The sequence below is a fragment of the Ambystoma mexicanum genome, chromosome 4q, assembly GCF_040938575.1.
Source record: "Ambystoma mexicanum isolate Mex_15411 chromosome 4q, UKY_AmexF1_1, whole genome shotgun sequence".
NCBI classification, from domain to species: Eukaryota; Metazoa; Chordata; class Amphibia; order Caudata; family Ambystomatidae; genus Ambystoma; species Ambystoma mexicanum.
In genome coordinates this window covers 102863930-102885262 of record NC_090928.1, presented here as the reverse complement: position 1 = coordinate 102885262, position 21333 = coordinate 102863930, and the positions used below count along the sequence as shown (strand labels likewise).

The following is a 21333-nucleotide window of genomic DNA, read 5'->3' as shown; positions in this document are numbered from 1 at the left end:
GGAAGGTTTAGACTGAATCTTAACCACTGGCGTTGTTCTGGGCAACCTTCCAGACCATCATTCTTCGCCTGCCAAGCCATTACAGAAGGGGAAAAACCATATGCAAATCAGGTTTGGTCCCACCCCAAAAGGGGCAGTCCAGCAGGATGGTGCAGTTGAACACGGCCTGACATTAACAAAATACGATTAATTGTGGTAATTTTCATTTGGCTCTGCAACGGGCAAAGTCCCCTACACTGTTGAAACTGATAATTTAGGAATATGAGCTTAAATCAGATTTGAGATGTACTTTATGTATTGCAGCCTCACACTTAGCAGGTTGGCACATTGAACATCCTAGCAGCACCATAGAGTGGTTGAGGAACACCTTGATAGTAATAATAGCTCCTTTGATTATCTGAGAAACACTTTGGAAGCAATATGACGTGTGGTGGCAGCCTGATTTCTTCAAATTGCAATTCTGATTGTAGTTTATGGTAAGTAACTGTTCTTTACAAGTGTTCCTACTAACTATGGCCAGTGAAGGGACAACACCCTTAAAATGAGATCTACCATGAAGTAATTCTCCACTCTTCTCACGTTTCCCTTCAATCAAATGTTAGGCATGCAAGGCTGAATACTGCAAGTTTGGCAAATGTGCCACCTGTAAAGAAACATGTTTGTTTAAGAAAATGGATGGGATTGACCACTCTTTTTTTTTTTTAAAGTAGTTTGTTCCCTAACTTGCACCCTTGGATTGTTCCTTTCAGCATCTTAAACCCCTCCCATTCTCTCCTACTGTGGAGTGCATTCACGCATAGCTGAGTATCATGGCCAGGCAGTTTTGTGCTTACACAGATCATGATCATTTACCTCGGATTGTAGCAGGCTGTCTCCTGTGTTTAGGCGCACGCTGTTGTGAGATTCAGATCTTTCTGGAGGTTCAAGATAGACACCACACGAAGCACAGAAGTGGGCATATGGATGGTTGCTGGCCCCACATTTGGAACAAGTGAGGTAGCTGATGGAAGGACCTGGCTAGAAAGAATGACAATTATTTAAGAAACTGTTAGTTACTTTACAATCAGTAGAACAATAAAAGGCCAGATGTATGTATGTCCGATTCAGTCATGTGCAGTAGAGACAATGACAATTTCCATATTTTTGCCTGTTGCCACCGCTAGAGTGAGCTGTTGCTTTAGGATATATAGTGACCCTACTGTGTTAATGAAAACCTGCACTTTGGCCCGTGTACGCGGCTCTTACACTAGTACAAATATAATTCACATATTTAAACTATGCTGGAGGAGTAAATAGAAACACATTAGATGAAGAGGGTAAATGTGTTTTATATATCAGAGAGGCTTGCTGATGTAAACAAGAAACCGTTACAGCGGGTGTCAGGAAGGCTTGCTAGGACGTATTCTTTCCTTTTGTTAGAAAAAAATCTGTTTTACCAAGCAGCTAAACATATTAACACGGATCAAGAGAACAGCCAATTTATATATAAAGTGACAATGCCCCTAGTGGGATCCAAATATCATCCATAAATATTTATTTTAATTGCTAACTTTTTACTATTACTGGCATCGATAGGACGCAGCGTCTTCCAGCGGAGGGTGCATCAGTGGGAAAAAAACGAGGGCAAATAGAGACAGGTAACTCCAAACAGGAATACACATGCAATATGTGTGCAGTAAAACAAATGGATTCCCGGCTGTTAGTTGGAATGTTTTGGTTATCTACAGTATAGACAGAAAGAAAATAAAGCCAATATTGCTACTGTAAGAACATAATGATGGCTTTGCTCAAATATCGCCAGCATTCGCCCTTGTAAGGCCTCACCTGTGGTGGCTTTGCCCACATAAAAAACAGCGTTTGCTCTCGTAAGGACACAACGTTTTGCCCCTGTAAGGACACACTTGTCTTGGCTTTGCCCCACAATGTCACCATTTGCCCTTTTAAGGTCACACCGGTGAAGACTTTGCCCACATAGCATGAAGACCTTTCACTATACACATATTATGGCTTTGACACACCATGCCAGCTTTTGTCAGCATCCAGTGATAAAGTCGCCTGGGAAAAGGTCACCAGGGAGCGACATATACCCAAATGTGCACTCCCACGAAAATCAAGCACTTTCTCCAAATATTCTAGTACTGGAGTTCGAATAGATCATTTTACCCGTCCTATAATAAGTAGGGGAATGCTTTTAAAGGGTGTAGGGCAAAAAATCGCCTGCCTGGTGAGTTTCAAACAGGGAACATGTTCATGTCGATGTAAAGACATACCTTCACTTGCGATAGCTCTGTCCAAACATGCCTGCATTTCCCTTTCTAAAGAAACAGCTGTGATAGCATTGCCCTGATATCCCAGCATTTGTACAAATATCTAATCTTTTACATTAGATGGTGACATTGTACAAAGATTTCCATTTATTGTTTAATGCAATTGTGTGCAAATCCTAACTTGCACATGTTTTTCAGCATTAATATGTATTTGTTGGGTATATGGGCTTTAATTACTCAATGTCAAATGACAGTGGATTGTGAAATGCGGATATCACCATCTCAACATGTGCTGGAAGTTGACAGAGTACTTAAATAAGGCTCATATATCTAGTAAATATCTTTCAATACTTAAAATGTGCGAGTGTTCAAACGCAATCTTTTACGCATCACTCATGAACGCTCCCCTCTCCCCAAAGCCCTTAACATGTTAAGGACACACAGCAACTCCTGCATTCTTCTGCCCAGCAGGTATACTGCCTCTTCACAAATGGGATATCACTGCCAAATGGAGCAGTGGCTTTCCCACTGAATAAAATGGCTGAGAGCTTTTCCACATCCGTGAAAAGAAAAGGGTGCAGATCACAACATATGGCTCAACAGCATCGCTTTTGGCACCTAATAAAATAAAGAACCCAATTTTTAGTTCTGGCTTTTCGCTGATGTATACTATATGTTACTGCCAATGACTCAACTTGCACTGATACATACATACAGCGAGTTTGTTGGATCCACAAAGTCCCTGTGCCAACAGAGCACGACGGCAAAGAGCAAGAGCCCACAGCCCTCTCCCAATGCACTCAGAAAAGAATGTAGCATCTTCTGATGTCTCCCAAACCTTAAGAGAACGGTAGGAGAGAAGGGTGTTGTTGATATTCTCCCCCTTCCCTGCCATAATTTCGGGTCTCTGTGTCATCGCCATTGGTAAAGAAGAGGCGGATGTGATAGGAGAAGCATAGGGATACTCCACTTTTAGTTTAGCACCCTGCATTCCTTCTGCCTCGCCCACCCCATCAACCCTGCTTTGAAAGGCAGAGGTCAGGAAGTGGGCGAAGCATGCCTTGTGCCCCAACTGTCCAAGGTACAGAAAACAGAGAGGCAGGGATGATATTGGGAGCACATGGCATTGCACTCATCGCCCACCTCCTCTGCAGTGCTGGCAGCAGAAGAGCACAGTATACCTGCTTCCTCGTTCTGTCCTCCCCAAAGTGGTGACTCCCCACTACTCGGCAAAAGCAGCAGGGATGCTGTTTAGGCGGTGCTGTTCAGTAAGGGAAGCAATAATTCAGCAATTCTCAGTTGTCTGAGTGTTGGACAGAATTTCCGTGTCCAAGTTTCTTTTAGTGGCAATAAACTCGTCCAACTTCTCTACTGCTCTTCTCTCATGATTATCCGCTTGCTGGGTGGTTTACAGGCTTCCGCTCTACTCACTTGGTAAACATGTGGGTTTCTTTTCATAACTAGCACGTTTTATTTTTCAATTTTTTTTTGTGCCACTGGCTGCATATACTCAACTTTACACACACCTTTCACAAATCACTAATTTACATACAAAAGTTAAAACATTGTTAAAAATCACAAATCAAATACACATTTAACATGTAGTTTAATAACAGTTCGCTAAGCATTTACAGCCAGATTAATATACAACAGTAGCATTCACTATTATTCAATCCCAATTTTTTTTTACCTTAAGTTTGATTACACCGGATTCTTTTAGAATTTTTATAACAGCGATTGTGGTCACAGTATCCTCCCCACTCGAAATTCTTGAGAAGAACAAATCAGAATCCAATAGGCCAAAATCATGTGCAAACTGCTTCAATAGTCGGGTTCTTATTAACTGTAAAGCAGGACAAAACAAAACTATATGCTCACGATTTTGGACCACATCGTTATCATCAAAAAGAGGACAGCCCCTTCTCACTCCATCCCCACGAGTTCTGATGTTACATATTTCTCCTGTCAGGAGCAGATTTAATCTAAATTGAAGGAACTGACTGGCCCAAAAGCCATTTCGGAATTGTGTGAGGTATTTCAGCAAGACACCTAGTGGCTTATCAAGAAGAGAGACTACAATATAATTTGTACTCTCTCATTTTCTGAATTGTACTTATCCAATCCCATCTAATGAGGTGCTTTTTTTACATCATTGATATTTGCCATTAACACACCAGGTGTAGTTCCTACATCACTCAACAATCGTTCCGCTCTGACCCTAAAATTCTCAACTGATTTCACAGTTTCAGGCCGAACGGCCCCAGCTAGAGCAAGCCCCTCACTGGCACAAGTAGTCGTCTATATAATAGGAGAGTCCACCAGTCCATAAGGCTACTTGGAGAATTCAAACCTTAGTGCCGCAATGGCCGCACAGTTTGGGAAGCCCAGGGCATGTTTCCAGAACCTGGACTTAGCCTTTTCTTATGGCACATATTGCAAGCCATGGCGTATCTCTGTGCCATATAAAAGACATTGTACTACCTTCATTCTGTAAAATGAAATCAATGGGCTCAACGAAAATCAATGCTATTCTTTTTAAAACATTTTCATCTGGGCTGCCATTTCAGTCGCTTTACACATCAAACGGCCCAAATAGACCCCTACACTTTCTGTTGCATCCAAGTTGAACCGAAGGTACGTCACGGAATTGGTAAGAATCAGCTTTTCATGACCCATGGTCCAACTGTAACTCACTTTCGAAATTGTCTTGCTTGTGAACCGTATGATCATTTTTTGGCCCATTAATGCTTAGTTCTTTCATAGTGGAATACTCCCTGATTGCATTCAGCTGTTTCTGCAAACCGACCTGGGTTCTATCCAATAGGATTACATCATCTGCATAAGTTAAGTACGGAATACTTATCATTGACAGTCTTGGAGAAGCAAATGGCATCTTCCCAAGAAAGGCACCCAGGTCAGACAGGTAGAGATTAAACAAACACGGGGCTGTAAGTGAGGCATGGTATTACAAGTATGACACGGACACAAGAGGTTCAAGTTTCAAAACCTATATTCAATTTTCGGGGTTTGGAAAAACTCCTGCTTTGCCCTATAGCTATGATGGGAGCAGTCTCTACCATCAAATAATAAAGAAAACACAGTTCTAGTCTGTCTTTGCCAAATCAAAATGGCCTATAATAAACACACAACCTAATGCCTGTCCTATCCTTATACAAAAAGTGTGCTGAGGGTAAGATGTATGCAAAGGAAAATCAGTGTTAGAGCATAAAGGATCAAGATAGCTGAGTCAGCTCTCCTCCTCACGTTGGACAGCACAGTAAGGCAGCCCCCATAAACAGGATGACACACTGGCTCAGGTACTCAAAAACAAGGCAGTTCAAAACATGGATCGAGGCCCACTTGGCCTTCTATGCTAAAGTCACTTATTCCAGCTTTCAAAAGTTCTTTCAGAGTTCAACAAAAGTTCACGTAGGTCTCCCTCGGTCGGGCTCAGCCCTTGCAACCAAAAAGTACCTGATTGAACGTAGATCTCCCTCAGCTGGGCTCAGACCTTGCAATCGCAGCACTTGCTGGGGTTCCCTTCCCCCAGATTTATTCATATTTGTTAGGGGTTCCCTTGTCCTAACTTATCACACTTCCGGTCTCCCTCAGTCGGGCTCGGACCTTTCACTGATGTCGAAGACTTTCGAATGTGCAAGACTTTTACTATAGACCTCCACAGGACCACTTCGACTTTCTCGTCAGCTCAAACTCTTGTGTTATTTTCCCCAGTGTCTCTTGCTCTTTGTAGTTCTGTACCATAAGCACAAAGGTTCATAGAAATTCTTCACTTAAAGTAATCACCTTTTAACTTCCCCTTTCGCCGGGGTAAGTCTTGACCATTGCGCATTTCAGAGTTAATTCACTTTGATAGCACCTATTTCGCTGAGACTTTTGAGTGGGCTATTTCCCGTCGCCAGACCACTCTGCTACTCTGTATCACTGGTTTCACAGTTATCAGCAATTTTAAGTTCATCACAGGTCTGCCTTCCTTTGCGTCTCAGCACATGTGCAGTCTTCAATTGTTATATACACTGTTGCAAATTCAATCTTTCCTTAACACACACAGGCATTTCATGTGGTTTGCTAACTCACCGGCTAGGTGCATTCCTTTCTTGTCTTTGTGGCTTTAATTTACGAGTCAAGGTTAATACCACAGGATTTGCCTCACCTCCCCAACTCTGTCGTTCACCCAAGAGGTTCGCTAGCATCCTCGAAACACAATGCATTCTTCTTGTCTGGGATTTGGCTTTCTCTGCATATCCTTCAAAGCTCTGAGGCAACCACCTCCTGCAGGGATCTCCTGGATTTCTCTACCCTTTTCTCTCGTCCCGCTGTTCTGCTCCGGTGGGTTTGCCTCCGCCCCAGAGGTTCTGCTCCTTATCGTGTTCCACCTTGCTCAGAATGAGTCTCTATGTTCCGCCTTTTATCCGTGTGGGGAGATCTAATGGGTATCGGATGTATCTGATTAAAGTCAAGTGCCTGGCTTTGCCTGACCCGATTAGTGGGACATGTTCAATGAGATATGTAAGGGTTAGTCTATTTACTCTCAGTCGCCCCCCCTTTCCCGGCCAAGTGTTTAAGTGGAAAGGGGGGAGAGGGTTGGAACATCGGAGCATCCTATAAAATAGGATGGGGTACGGGTATGGGGGGGAATACCACATCCCACCATCGGTTGCCTCACCCCTACTGCCCGAAGAACCCTTGCCCAGGGGATCCTCCCCCACTGGTCCATCCCCAGGGTCTGCATCCAACGGCGATGGCCATGCCCTGACCACCTGAGAGAGTGATCCCCAGGGACTAGTAGGCGAGACATCCTTGGGTTTCTCACAGGGCCAACACACATCCCTGGCGGAGTCCCCTCATAGCTGGGATACACTGTCAGGGACCCCCTCCCGTCAACCCTCACCTGCAGAGTAGTGTGTTTATGTAACTCAATTAAGAGTACTAATACAGCGTGTCTGGTATTCCCCATTCTTTCAATAGAGTCTTACAGCAAATTGCAGTAAACCCAGTCGAAGGCTTGACTGTAGTCTATTGTTTCCAGTTAGAGTGGTAAGTTACCCGGCCTCAATGTCTCCTCCCTGAGCCAACACACTACCAGACCATTCAGATCAATTCCCAATCCTTTCTGAAAGCCCGTCTAATATTTCTGAATACAACCAGCTTTTACTGCCCAATCCATAAGGTCCCAGAGAATCAACTCCATGAAAATCTTGCTGTCACAATCCAGAAGGGACATAGTTTGATAATTCCCTGGATTTGCCCTATCCCCCTTCTTGTAGATTGGCACATGTACAGAATTTTTCCATAAGACAGAGAACTCTTTTTACCTTGATCGAGATGAAGAGCACATACACAAATTTGGACCACAATTTGGGATTCTCTTTCATGACCACATTAGAAAGGCCATTTGGACCTGCTGCTCTTGAGTTCATAGATCTCTTAAGCAGATGCGCCACATCTTCCACAGATATTAACAGATCCGATCTATCACACTCCAAGGTAAAGGAAATCTCCGAGTCTGATTTCCTATAAACACACTCAAAGTGTTTTACCCAGTTACCCTCCGGAATAGGGTTACTCTGTTGGTAGCTGATGTCATGATGCCTACCCCCGGAGCACCAGGCCAGGCCTAGCACCCCCGGGAGCAGGCATCACGCCCCCGGGTAAAAGCCCAGCGGCCCCTTATAGGGGCTCTTTGGACTCTGTCCTGGCGCCGTTGGCGCCAGGCTCATAAGGGGAAGTGTTTGGTGCACTTACCTGAAGCAGACCATGCTGCACACTCACCTGAAGCAGACCATGCTGCATGAAGAACCAAGCCAAATGAGACTTAGGAGGGACTATTTTTCTGAAGGAACTATTTGTTACTTGGGTGGGGCTGTGGAAGAATACTCACCTGGAACTTCTTCCAAGGCTATTTAAGCCACGCCCGGACAGCCACACGTGCTTCGCGTTGTTCTGCATCCCAGCAGCTGAACGCTCACCGTGTTTGCTCCTGCACCTGGACTCCAGCCACGCCCGCCTCGAACCTGGAACACCTGTAAGGGAATAAGAGAAGAGAAAGGTGAAAACCAAGAACTTATTCAACCTTCTTACCTGCATCCGGAATCTTCACGCCAGCATTCCTGAAGGAAGACTTCCATTTAAAAGCACCGCGTTGCTCGCTGCAGCACCGCGCTTCACTCACCTGTTCCCGAGACGCCGCCCGGCTCCATCGCGGCTCTCAGCACCGGTCGCCACATCTCTGCACCTAGGGGAGAGAAGAAGAGACAAAAGGTGAGCAAGGGAACACAAGAGGAAAGCCGAATTTTCAGCCATATTACTTACCGGCTTTTCTTGGTGAACCATTCCACATCTCGGGTCGGCGCTGCATCTTTGGCAGGTACCGCACCCCGGCCCCTATGGGGAAAGGACAAAAGACATTACTGGGGAATTATAAAGACATTTAGAGGGGTCGCCCTCATCACTAACTCACCTGATTTTACCACCGGCAATTTAACCCTTCTACGCATCGCCTTCGTTCTGCACCTGAAATAAAGGACAGATCACAGGTTAGGAAAAAACAACATAAAAGGAGGCTCACACTTGAACTTTTGCATCTTCATACTTACGGCGTATCGCTCAGAAAAGTCAAGTGGATTTGCCAGCGCCATTTTGAAAACCAGTGAAGTAACTGGACGAACGCGCGCCCCTGCACCAGAAGCAGGATGGAGAGTTCATCCTTCCAAACCATAAGGTGAGCTTAAACCGGGGGTTTTGGAGGAAGTCAGAGAAAAACGAAGGGGGAAAGGGGGGGAGCAAGCACACTATTCAGCAGACAGTTAATCCCCTTTCTCATCTGCAGAAGGATATTCCTACGGGCCAGACAAGCAAGATTTGGGGGTCCTGTTCAATCGGTGGTCCGAATTCTGCGCATCACGCTTGAAGAGGCCACAGCAACCCAGACCAGACCAGACCAGCGCCTCCGTGGGAGCCTGGTGAGCGTTACAGCTGATTTGTTCCCAAATTGTTAATCAGATGCCAGAAATTCCTTGCATCTTTCCTAATAAGGATTTCCAACATCCTTTCCCCCTCTTTACAACTCCTGGAGGAATTAGTAACCTTTGGACCAATTCTTACATTTTTATTATAGGTGCTTCTTTTCACAAAGATAACTCGTCAACCATTCCCAGTTTCCCCAGTGCCCGAAACTCTCCCCTTAATATTCTCTTCGTATTTTGTACCACCACATGAAAGGGGTGATTTATCGGACACTTGGCGTTCCTAGTACAAGACTTCTACTTATTAAACCTATCCAGGAACACTTGAAACAAAGTTGGTGTGATAATGGAAAAATTCTCCTCTAGTGACAAGCCTCTTATAAACTTAACCAAGGATTTGTTATATCTGACTGTATTATGAATGTATCATGAGAGCCTATTTCCAGCCTGATTCACCCTCAAATTTCCTGTCCACAGGGCCTGGTTAGATTTACCTATATCCACCATGGTTAATGACAGTAGAGAGTGGTCGCTCAGGTCACTCTGAAATCCATGCACACATCAAACACGGTTGGGGACACTGCAATATAATCAAGTAATGCTGATTTCTCCCCAGATTTACAGATGTCCCTAGGTGGAACATCCCCATTATGGTCCCATTTATAATCCTTAAATCCCAATTCAAGAAGAAATCTTTCCACAGTTTACCATCTCTCACCACACAGTGGGCCACCCCTGTTACTACCTTAACCTGTTTTCTTACCATTCTTACACTCTCAACACAATCAGCATTCAGATCTCCTCCCACTAAAATGTGAACCCCGTTCCTATCGCACATGAAAGTATTGCATGCATCACTCAATCCCATCAGTAATTCATTCAATTCAGATCTGCATGGGGTATTTATCACCAAAATTGGCTTTTGCGGCAAGAGGCCCTTCCTTACTACTTTATTTGCCAATGGCCTGTAAACATCATCCGAAATTACCTTTGAATCCAACAACATGGAATTCTGGATCAATATAAATCGGACCCACAGAGGGTCTTCCACCCTCATACTTCCTAGCCAATTGCTGAAAGATAGTGAAACCATCAGCTATCAAGGGGACACACAAACAAACTTCCTGGAGAAGAAAAATATATATATATATATTTTTTTATTTCCATAAAAAATTGCGTAAATTTTTTTTTTTTTTAGCAAGAACAGAATAACATTATCCAGTAAAACACATGAATCGAAAAAAGAATAAAAAGAAAAGCAAAGGAAAAAAGAAGAAAAAGAAAAGAGAACAAAGAAAAAAGAAACTTGAATTCAATGTTTAAATGTATAGTTTTTTGTAGATTCCACTCTTCCGGCAAAACCTCCATCAGGAATTTCACCACTGCTAAAACATAAGGAATTTTGTGTTCAGAGATCAAGCATGGCCACCATACTTTCACATCTGCAGTGCAAAGTCTGAAAACAACAAGCAGAAATGTTTAGAGCGCTGTTCTTTCAAGGCATGACATTGGGCCATCAGATCGAAAAGTCACAACTTTCCCATGGTCCCGGCAGTAGCGACACAAGTTGTCCTCAGACTGGCCTCTAATTGCTCCGATTTCGTTGGTTGGGTGTAAATTGAGTCTTGTCCGCAGAAAGAAATCCCTGGCCCTTTTATCAGGGAAGAGTTTCAAATAGACACAAGGGGTTGCGTCTACGAACTTCTGGAGGAAGGTCTGCCACGAGCTTGTAGACTCTCGCCTGCTCTAGAGTTTGAATCCAATCTTGCTCCTGGGTTTTCCTCTTTACTCTCTCGGGGTCAGACAATAGTTGATTCAAAGAGTTTCATCCAATAAAGATAAGGCTGAAGTGTACCATTTTGCCAGCATCCGGTTTAAACCAGTCCGCATCTCTTTGTTGACCAGTTCCAAAAGTGCAGGCCTAGGCTGCTCGTGACACTTTCTAAACAATGCCAACCTGTTCCAAGTAACTATGTTTTTCAGAGAGTTAAGGTCCAACTCTCTCCGAATCAAGGCTATCGGCGTGGAAGGGGGGAGGCACACAACGTTTTTCCAGAATCCCACTTCGAGACGATTCCAGAGGGGCTACTATGTTAGCCTTGTAGTATTTCAATACCGGAACTATAGAGAAGCGTCCGAACTTCCAGTTTAGGGCTGAGGATTGACTGGAGAGCCGTTTCATCTTAGATTGAAGATGAGCAGACATTGGCCCTTCTGTTGGAGAGTTGCTGAACCATACTCCAAGGAACTTGAAGGACTGTACCTTGTCAATTTTTTCTCCGTCGATGTACCATGCATGACGACTTGGACCCTTCGTGCCGTGATCGAATGTCAAGATTTTAGTTTTCCCCTTGTTGATCTCCAAATCGTTGCTACAGATGTAAGGTGTCAAGTTGTCTTTGGAGACCAACAGGGGTTTGATCGATCAGCACAACGTCGTCGGCATAGAGAAGGCATGGTAGCTGGACTCCACCGACCTTCGGGGGAAATGCCCTTGTGTCCACAAAGGCTTCTGGCAGGTCCTCCAAAAGGAAGTTAAAAAGCGGCAGAGCCAAAGGGCAACCCTGCTTTACTCCTCGGATAGTTCTTATTTCATCCGAAAGTAAGCCAGCTTTATTGAGCCCCACTTGCAACAATGTGTTGGAGTGCAGTGCTATAATGAGTTGAAGTATGGGCGTCTGGGAGTTCGTCAATGTTAATTTAGACCATAACTTGCACTGGTTGATCTGGTCAAAGGCCTGTACTAGGTCCACGAACGCCATACAGATCATTGGTTTGGTGGGACCTAGGTTGCCCTTCAAAAGTTGTAGTAGATGGATGTAAATGGATGTACCCAGGACATGGAGGAAGCCAGTTTGAAAGATGTTCAGGGAACCAGACTCTCTGCACCACCCAGTGAACTGCTCCAACACAATCGAGCTACGGCGAGCAAAGAAGTGGGACGAAAGTTTTTGGGTTTGCTCCAATCCCCCTTTTTATGAATGGGAACAACTATTGCTCTTGTCCACAATGGCGGCAAAGAACAAGTTACTTTCTTACCTGGTAATGTTCTTTCGATGGGATGGTCCGACGACGTATTCCATATCTATGACAGGTAATGTCCACAGCTGTGCTGCTTCGGAAAATCTTTGGCGTCTGCGTCCTGCGTCGATGAGCCGTCCCCGAGGACCTCCTCTGACGGCTGACGTCACCCGATGTGATAAGTAGGACGCACAACGCCCATAGCGTTTTTTCCCAGAACGTGTGCCACCAGTTTACTGCCAGTCAGACACACAAGGCCTTGCGGAACGCAAGCTGCAATCGCAAAAGAAACTCTGCAGCGGGAAAGGCAGGGAGGGAGCGATATGGAATACGTCGTCGGACCATCCCATCGAAAGAACGTTACCAGGTAAGAAAGTAACTTGTTCTTCGAGGGGATTGGGTCCTCCGACGTATTCCATATCTATGACAGACTCCCAAAGCAGTACCAAGCAAGGAGGTGGGAAAGAATTTAGAATACCAATTTAGCATGCCCAATCAAATTGCGGAATAGAGAACTGCCTTGCCAAAGGCCAGATCTTGCCCTCTGATGGAATCGAGGGAGTAGTGACGTACAAAAGTATGTACTGAAGCCCAGGTGGCCGCATCACAGATGTGACAAATAGGAACTCCCCTCTGCAGAGCAGTAGACGCAGCCACTCCCCTGGTAGAATGGGCCCGCAAGCCAGCTGGAAGATCCTTACCCGCCAAGCGGTAACACTCGGAGATAGCTAAAATAATCCAACGAGACAAAGACTGTTTCGTCACAGCTTGTCCCAAACGCTTTCCAGCGTAACCAATGTATAGTTGATCGCCCACTCTGACCCGGGACATGCGCGAAATATAAAAGCTCAACGCTCTCCTAGGATCAAGCCTATGTAGCCTCTCCTCTTCTTTACCAGGATGTCGAGGAGGATAGAACGCCGGAAGATCAACCTTCTGGCTCAAATGAAAGTCCGAAACCACCTTCGGAAGAAAAGAAGGACGAACTCTAAGGACAACCCTGTCCTTATGAAACACAGTGAAGGGTGGCTTAACTGAAAGTGCCTGTAACTCACTCAACTCTGCGAGCGGAAGTAACGGCAACCAAAAACACAGTTTTCAGAGTTAACAGTCTCAAAGGGCAAGAATGTAAAGGCTGAAACGGAGCACCCATAAGAAACTTAAGAACAAGGTTCAAATCCCAACCTGGCACCAGAAAAGGTGACGGAGGGAACACATTAGTGAGCCCTTTCAAAAACTGCGAAATTAAAGGAATTTTAAAATAGGAACACTCTTCAGACGAGCACTTAAATATGGACAGTGCCGCCAGGTAACCTTTAATGGTCCCCACTTGAAAGCCCCTGTGGGCCAAAGAAAGCAAAAAAGACAGAACCATGGGAATGTCACATTCAAAAGGATCCACATTCCGAACTCTGCACCAGTCGCAGAACTTTCTCCAACGGCAACGATACAGAGACTTAGTTGCCGGCCGCCTGTCCAAGAGCAACACCTCCATCACGTCTTCAGGGAGGTCCCAATCCTTACACCTCAACCTTTCAGAAGCCAAGCGTGAAGATTGAGGGATCTGACCTCTGAATGGAGAACCTGACCCCCCCCTCCCGTGAGAGCAGATCGTCTCGGTAGGGAAGACGACGTGGAGGGCAGATGGACAAGTCTAGAAGGTCCGGGTACCACGTCCTCTGGGCCCACGCCGGAGCAATGAGGATCATCCGGGAACCGAACCTCCGTAACCTCTGCAGCACTTGCGGGATGACGGGGACTGGAGGAAACGCGTACAGCAGTGGGAATGACCACTCCACCATGAACGCGTCTCCCAAGGCTCCTTTTGGAGGAAATTCCCGTGAGCAAAACCTTTTGCACTTCCGGTTGACACTGGAGGCGAAGAGATCCACTTGAGGGGTCCCCCAAAGGGCAAAGATCTCCAGGAGAATCTCCTGAGCCAGCTCCCACTCGTGAGAGATCGAGCTCTGCCTGCTCAGAGCGTCCGCTGTCTCGTTGTCGTCTCCGGCCAGATGAACAGCCGAGATCGAAACTTCCTGCTGGATGGCCCAGAATTCGAGCTGCATCGCCTCCTTGCACAGCGGAAGTGACCCTGCCCCCCACTTTTTGTTGAGGTAGTGCATGGCCAACGTGTTGTCCGTTAGAATCAGGACACTCTTTCCGCACACAGTTGGCAGAAAAGCCTTCAGGGCTAGCCTGATGGCCTTCAGCTCCAACAGATTGATATGGAGTCTGGACTCCGACGGAGACCAACGACCGCTGACTGTCAACTCGTTGGCATGAGCTCCCCATCCCGTGAGGGATGCGTCCATCACGATTGTCACCTCCGGCCAGGGCAGCCAAAATGGGGCACCCTTCATAAGATTGCCCTCGACGGCCCACCACAGAAGGTCCTGGGCTACCGAGGGCGGCACCTGAACAGGGTCCGACAGCCTGCCGGAGCACTGAGACCACCGGAGCTTGAGTGCCCACTGCAAAGATCTCATCCGCAGATGAGCCTCTGGTACCAGAAGAATGCAGGATGCCATGAGGCCGAGCAGTCTCAAGAACTCGGACGCTGGGAGATCCTGGGCAAATTGAAACTTGTACACCATCTGCTGAATGTGAAGAGCCCTCACCTGGGGAGGAAAACACTGCCCCAGGGACGTGTCGAGCACTGCTCTGATGTACCGGAGCCGCTGCGTTGGTGTCAAATGGGACTTCTTTAAATTGAGGGAGAAGCCCAGCTTGTAAGGGAGTGGCAGGTGACGGACAGATGATCCAGGACTTGCTCGGGAGAGCTCCCCCTGATCAACCAATCGCCCAGGTAGGGGTAGACATGAATCCCCCCTTGCCTGAGATGCGCTGCCACCAACCACCATGAGCTTGGTGAAAACCCTCGGGCGGAGGTCAATCCGAACGGCAGGACCCGAAACTGAAAGTGCGAGTCGCCAACCGCAAACCTCAGGTACTTCTTGTGCTTCGGATGGATCTGCACATGGAAGTAAGCATCCTTGAGGTCGAGAGACACCAACCAGTCCTGAAGTTGAAGGGCCTGGAGGACTTGAGAAAGAGTCACCATCTTGAACTTGTCCTTCCTGAGGAGTTTGTTCAAACCGCGCAAGTCCATGATGGGCCTCAATCCCCCGTCTTTCTTCGATATCAAAAAATAAGGGGAATACCATCCCTTGTTCCCGCTACAGGCACCAGTTCTATGGCGCCTTTCTCCAGCAGGGCTTGAATTTCCTGCGCAAGGAGCGGATCCGGACTCTTCAAAGAGAGGCTCCCTGGTGGATTGTCGTGAGGCCTCTGCCGAAAAGGAAGACAGTAGCCGTGGGTTATGATCTCCAGAACCCACACATCCGAAGTAATGGCTTGCCACTCTACAAGATGCTGTGCCAGCCTTCCCCCAACCGGCGAACCATGGGATCTGGACTCATGACTGAGTGGTAGCGGCTGCAGCGTTGCCCGAGGGCAAATAGGCAACTGCCCGAGCGGCCTTGGCACCTCGAGTACCTTTATTTCCCCCTCTGGCACTCTTACGATGGCCTCTTTGACTGCCAGCTCCCCTTGCTTTACTGAAGGACGAGTAATAGCGAAAGGAACCTCCCCTCCATTGCTGTCCCCTAGGATGAAAAGGCGGAGGTTGGCGACCTGCAGCGCCCAACGACTTCGCTGCAGCTTTTTTGAGGTCTGCAACTTCTCAATGCTCTCATCAGCCTTGCTGCCAAAAAGGTGTTCACCATCAAAGGGCATGTTGAGGAGCCGGGACTGCACATCAGGAGCGAACCCAGACTTCCGCAACCACGCAAACCTGCGCATTACGATGCTCGCCACCATGGACCGGCTGACACAATCCGCCAAGTCCAAACCCGACTGAATGGCCTCACACATGGCATCCTTGCCATCCTGAACCATAGCAAGCTAACCATCCCGTTCGTCCCCTTCGGAAATATGTTCAGCCGCTAATGCAACACAGTTCCACAGAGTGTGTGTGAAACGAGACAAGGCACATATGGAGTTGGCCGCCTGAAGCGCCATACCCCCCGAAGAAAACACTTTCTTCGCCCAGCCGTCAAAACGTTTGTCGTCCCTATCCGGAGGGACGGTAGGATACGACGCCTGCTTTGCCGGGGCCGTAGCCGCCTGCACCACCAAACTCTCCGGAGTGGGGTGCCTAGACAAGTAGCAGGGGTCGCTACTGGCTGGACGGTATTTTCGCGACAAAGACTTGCCCACTGCCGGGAGACTCTCCGGAGCAGTCCAAGCCGCCACCACCCTTATCTGCAGAGCCATATGAAAAGGCAAAACCGGGTCAGTGGGGGGACCGAGATCAAGGATGTCCGTGAGATCATCCTGAACGAACTCCCCTGGGGGAGCTGACCAACCCAAGTACTCAGTGACCCAAGACATAAGGCGCTGATATGAAGAATCGGCATGAGTGCCAGGCTCCGGCCTACAAAACTCCACCTCCGGAGAGGTGTCCAGTCCACTGGCATCATGCAGCGACTGCCGCAGGTCATCAAACTGGCTATGGCCCGAGATAAGTTCATTGCGAACCGGAACCGGAACCGGAACCAAGCCGCCATCAGAGCCTTCATCACCCTCTGAAATGTACTCCAGGCGGGGAGAGGAAGACCTCTGGGGACCAAAGCAGTGCCTGATCTTAGCCGGAGCCTTTCTAGGGGCAAACCCCGTGCCACGGGGCCCCTCCGACACCACCGCCTCGAAAGGTGTCGAGGGCGCCGAACGAGTCGGTGTCGACAGAAAAGGCGTCGACGTCAGCTGCAGCACCGCCAGCATCGGCGGCGTCGACACAGACCTTGAAGCCGGAGCTCCGAGCATGTCTCTCGACGACCTAGGCGCCGACGACCCCCTCGGAGGCGGAGCCTCGAGAGAAATCGTCGACGACCTCGGCGCCACAGGCGTCGACGTCTTCTTCGAAGACGGCACAGGATCACGCGGTCTCGAGCGCATCGAGGACCGGGACCTGGAACGGGCATGGCGAGAACGGCTACCCTTGTCCGAGCGGGACCTCTCCCACGAGCCGTGCCGACCACCCGAGCCCGAAGGCCTACGAGCGGTGTCTCTCGACCGGTGCCGACTGATCCCACTCGGAGGCACGGACGGACCGGTGCCCTGCGATTCAAGAATCGCTAGCATCTGCTTCCCGAAGGAAGCCCATTCCTCCGGTGTCTCTTGCATGGGGGGATAAGCGACCCACCGACGGGCGGAGTCCTCGGAAGAGGACGGGGAAGGCGACCTATGCCGGCGCTTCCGGGAATGCCTCGAAGAGGTGGAGGAGTGGCGAGACCGACTCCTGGAAGGAGACCCACTGGACTTCCGACGATGATGCGGAGAGTCGCCCCTCGAGTCAACCGTCGAAAGCCCCGCAGACCTCGACTTCCGGGGCTTAGACACCCGGCCTACCGACAGCTTCTTCTTGCATTCCGGCAAGACCTTTGCCGTGAGCGACTGGCAGTCGACACAGTCGTCCGTATCGTGGGCCTCCCCGAGGCACCAGATGTAGGCGTCGTACGAGTCCGTGACCGACATCTTGGACCCACAATCCCCGCATTTCTTGAAGCCCGGACGCGGGGTTGAAGACGAAGAAGACATCGCCACGAACAGGTCTTCACAACAAACCGAACAGGTTCAACGAACCGAGAATTGAAAACAGCAAACTCCAACGAGTCGAGGCGTACCGAGATTCACGAAGCGAACACGTTTGTGGAAAAAACGGAACTGAGGCTATGGGCGTTGTGCGTCCTACTTATCACATCGGGTGACGTCGGCCATCGGAGGAGGTCCTCGGGGACGGCGCATCAACGTCATTGACGCAGGAGCCAAAGATTTTCCAAAGCAGCACAGCTGTGGACATTACCTGTCATAGATATGGAATACGTCGGAGGACCCAATCCCCTCGAATGGTGGGACAGGGCTATTTGTCCGAACAGGAGCGAGATGAATAAAGCACAGTCATCTGGGAACTCCTTCAGAATTCGATTTGACAAACCATCAGGCCCGGGTGATCTGGAATTTTTTCAGCTTCTTTATTCTGTGAGAGATGTCATTTGGGCAAGACGAGGAAACCCAGGGATCCAAATCTTTGATGAGCTTGAATGGGATAACGGTCCCACCCACAGCAGCATATAACTTGCCAAAGTGCGAGATCCAGGTATTTTCCCCAATAGGATTTGTTTGGTCTGCTCTCAAGGCCAGCTCTTCTGCTTTGATTAAGGACCAGAATCTATTCAGATCTTTACTTCCCAAGGCTGCTAACATCGCCTCAGCGTCTTGTTGGAAGCGTAAGTATGTAGATTCACGAAGCCAGTTTTTATAGCTGGCCTTAGCCGATTGTGCTAATAAGTAATCCTGTGATAGACCTGACTTGTTGGCTTTTCGGGTGGTTTTCCTGCGGGCCACTAATTCAGGATCAAAAGCGTGTTTAAAATGTTGCACTTTCCCACCCTTCAGAGGACGCCGATGGAATTGCTCTAGTAAGAGGGAATAGTTAACCGTTGTTCCGGCCTGAATCAGTTCCACTGACAATGAGATAATCTCTCTAGGAGAGAGTTTCAGGTGAAGGCCCCCATTGCAGTTACCCAGGGCTATTGGGAAGTACTCTCAAACCAATGAGTCTGTCGAGGACCATTCCAATTGGAGTAGATGATGGTCGCTGTGCGTAGTTTTGATGACTTGGAAGCTCTCAACTACAGGCAAGAATCTTTTTGAGACAGACATAGTCGACAGTAGATGCCTTACCCTGGTTCTCCCACGTCGGCTGAGAAGGCTTGTTGCCTATGCAATTCCCATTCAGGACATGCATGTCATGGGAGTCTATTAGGTTACTCCACAGTTGTCGTCTGGTGTGGCGTGGATCGTCTAAGTTCCAATCGTGATCTTGCACAGTTTTTGATAAGTCCGGTATGTTAAGGTCCTCACATAGGATTCGTGAGGATATCGTCCAGGATTTTAGCGTTTTGATCAATAAAATCTTCAGGTCCCATCAAGACAGGGTTCCAGTAAACATTGATCGGTCTGATGTACGCAGGACTTTAAGCACCATGCTGAAGCCCCTGAGTCTCCCAACTGATCGTTGAGACTTGGGTAAACAAGTTCTTATTTGAAGAGTTTAGGAGATTAAAGGGCCTACTCGATCTTGCCGCAGTCGGGAGGCCCGCGTAGGGATGACCCATGGTCTCTTTCTTAGCGGGGTTATTGGTGACTTCAAACCTATCCATACCCGGGGTCTCCCTCAGCCAGGTCTCCTGTAGGCAGTTCAAATCCTAGTCTCCCAAATTTATTTCCGAGGGGACTGACGGGTGAGTATAACCCTGAGTGTCCCATGAGATCAATTTTATCTTTCTTTTCAAAGAAAAGTAGCAGTCAGGGACAACCCAGGGGTGACCCACGATGTTGACATTGGGTGGCTACAGGGGTTTTTGGGCCACTATGGCACCTGAAAGCCACGACCAATCCCCATTGGGTAAGGTGGGTTTTCTCAAACTTGCTTCCGAGCTGACGCATTTAACCAGACGAGTGGAGGAAACAGTTTCAAAGGACACATTTTTACATGCGGGCTAGATGGGACTCTGCCCACTCCAAGCAGGTCCTTGTAGATTATGTTCTTCATTGGAAAACTTGAGATGGTCCCTGTTACATTTGGAAGCAAATTGGCATAGGTATGCTCAGGTCTGGTTTTTAAGGAGGTTGAGTTTTCACGGTTGGTCTCCTGCTGCGAAAACTTTGCCGACCCTCTCTCCCTGGTCGAATCCTCCTGCGAGCGTAGGGGGACCACAGGGGCTGGTGCTGCCTCCCTAAGGAACTGACAAGAGGCCGATGGCAAAATGTCATTAACTTTCTCCATCTGGTTCATCGGGGTTGAGCAATTCACGTCCCCAGGTTTTACAGCCGTCAAGTCAAATCCCAACATCAATAAACATTCTGAGGCCTCCATCAGCATGATTTTCACCACAGGTGAACTGATATGAAGGAACACGGCATCAAGGCATCTGTCTTCACAAACCTGTATCGGTGTCAAATCAGATGAACGTAATTGTCTGATATTTGGAATTCAGTAAAAGAGGTCCAAAATTGTTCTCCGATTCAAAGTGATTGAATAATTAAGAACCAAGATTTTTTCCAAGTTTGGAATTTGCGTAAGGGCAATTTGATTCCCAGGCCCACCTGAACGGTGACCATAGGATTTTCTGGATGGGAACTAGGGCTCTGCACACGCCGAACCTCCTGTGGCTTCTTTGGCTGGATGAATGATTTGGATCCTGGGAACTGAAGTAGTACTAAGCTGCTGCTCCCTCAGAATTAAAGTTCACTTGCTGTCATTTTTTCATCCATTGTAAGAAATATGGGAGAACTGTGGCCTGGCTCCAGCGATCTGCCCTCAAGAGATCTTGAAACATTGCCAGGCCCCACCAATGTGTCCTTCTTCTCTGATCTCTGGCTGGACTTGGAGTCGTCCAGTGAATAGGTCGATAGGTCCATCAGGGCCATCGAAGTCTGACTCAAGGTGTGAAGGACAGGTTGTGTTTTTTTGGAGGCGGCACTTCCAACAGGCAGGCCACGGGGGCCAGATTCCACAGTCAATTTTCTTAGGGCCGGCTTCGGGGCGTGCACCCTGACAGAAGAGCAAGATTTTTGAGTTGAGATCTGGACTGTCGTCCGGGGTTTGGTGGGAGTTTTAGTTATTACCCCAGCACACTGGAGGCCTAGGATGAATGCAAATCGGGAAGCCACACAGCCAGGGACCTCCACACAAACTGATGTAGTAGCCGGAAGGGTCTTGTCATTGCCAGCGCAGCGGTCAGTCTGTCGTAGTTTGTAAAGACCGCAAGTTAGCTGATCCTTCTCTCGTTCGGTCAACCAACGGTGAGGCGTTGATGATCTGGATGGATTTTGAAGTTGTAGTCTTCACAGGAATAGAAGGCGGAGACGCCTGCTCGTCTTGGAGATTAATCCCAGCTAATCCGTTACTACTTGCCATCACAAATCCCTCCAGGAAGATAAGTTTAGAGTGAAGCATGATCAATAATGTGCTATGGTCCTTGGCCGTGTCGCTCAAT

At 48.0% G+C, this 21333-nt stretch overlaps 1 protein-coding gene across 2 annotated transcripts in view; it reads right to left on the bottom strand.

Moving 5' to 3' along the window:
• Positions 1-21333, bottom strand: part of DZANK1 (double zinc ribbon and ankyrin repeat domains 1) — a 1110268-nt gene that overhangs the window by 437225 nt on the left and 651710 nt on the right. For both annotated transcript variants that reach the window (XM_069607537.1, XM_069607538.1), the window contains exon 12: positions 853-1017. In XM_069607537.1, the coding sequence (XP_069463638.1) occupies positions 853-1017 (165 nt within the window). The remainder of the gene's footprint in view (positions 1-852; positions 1018-21333) is intronic.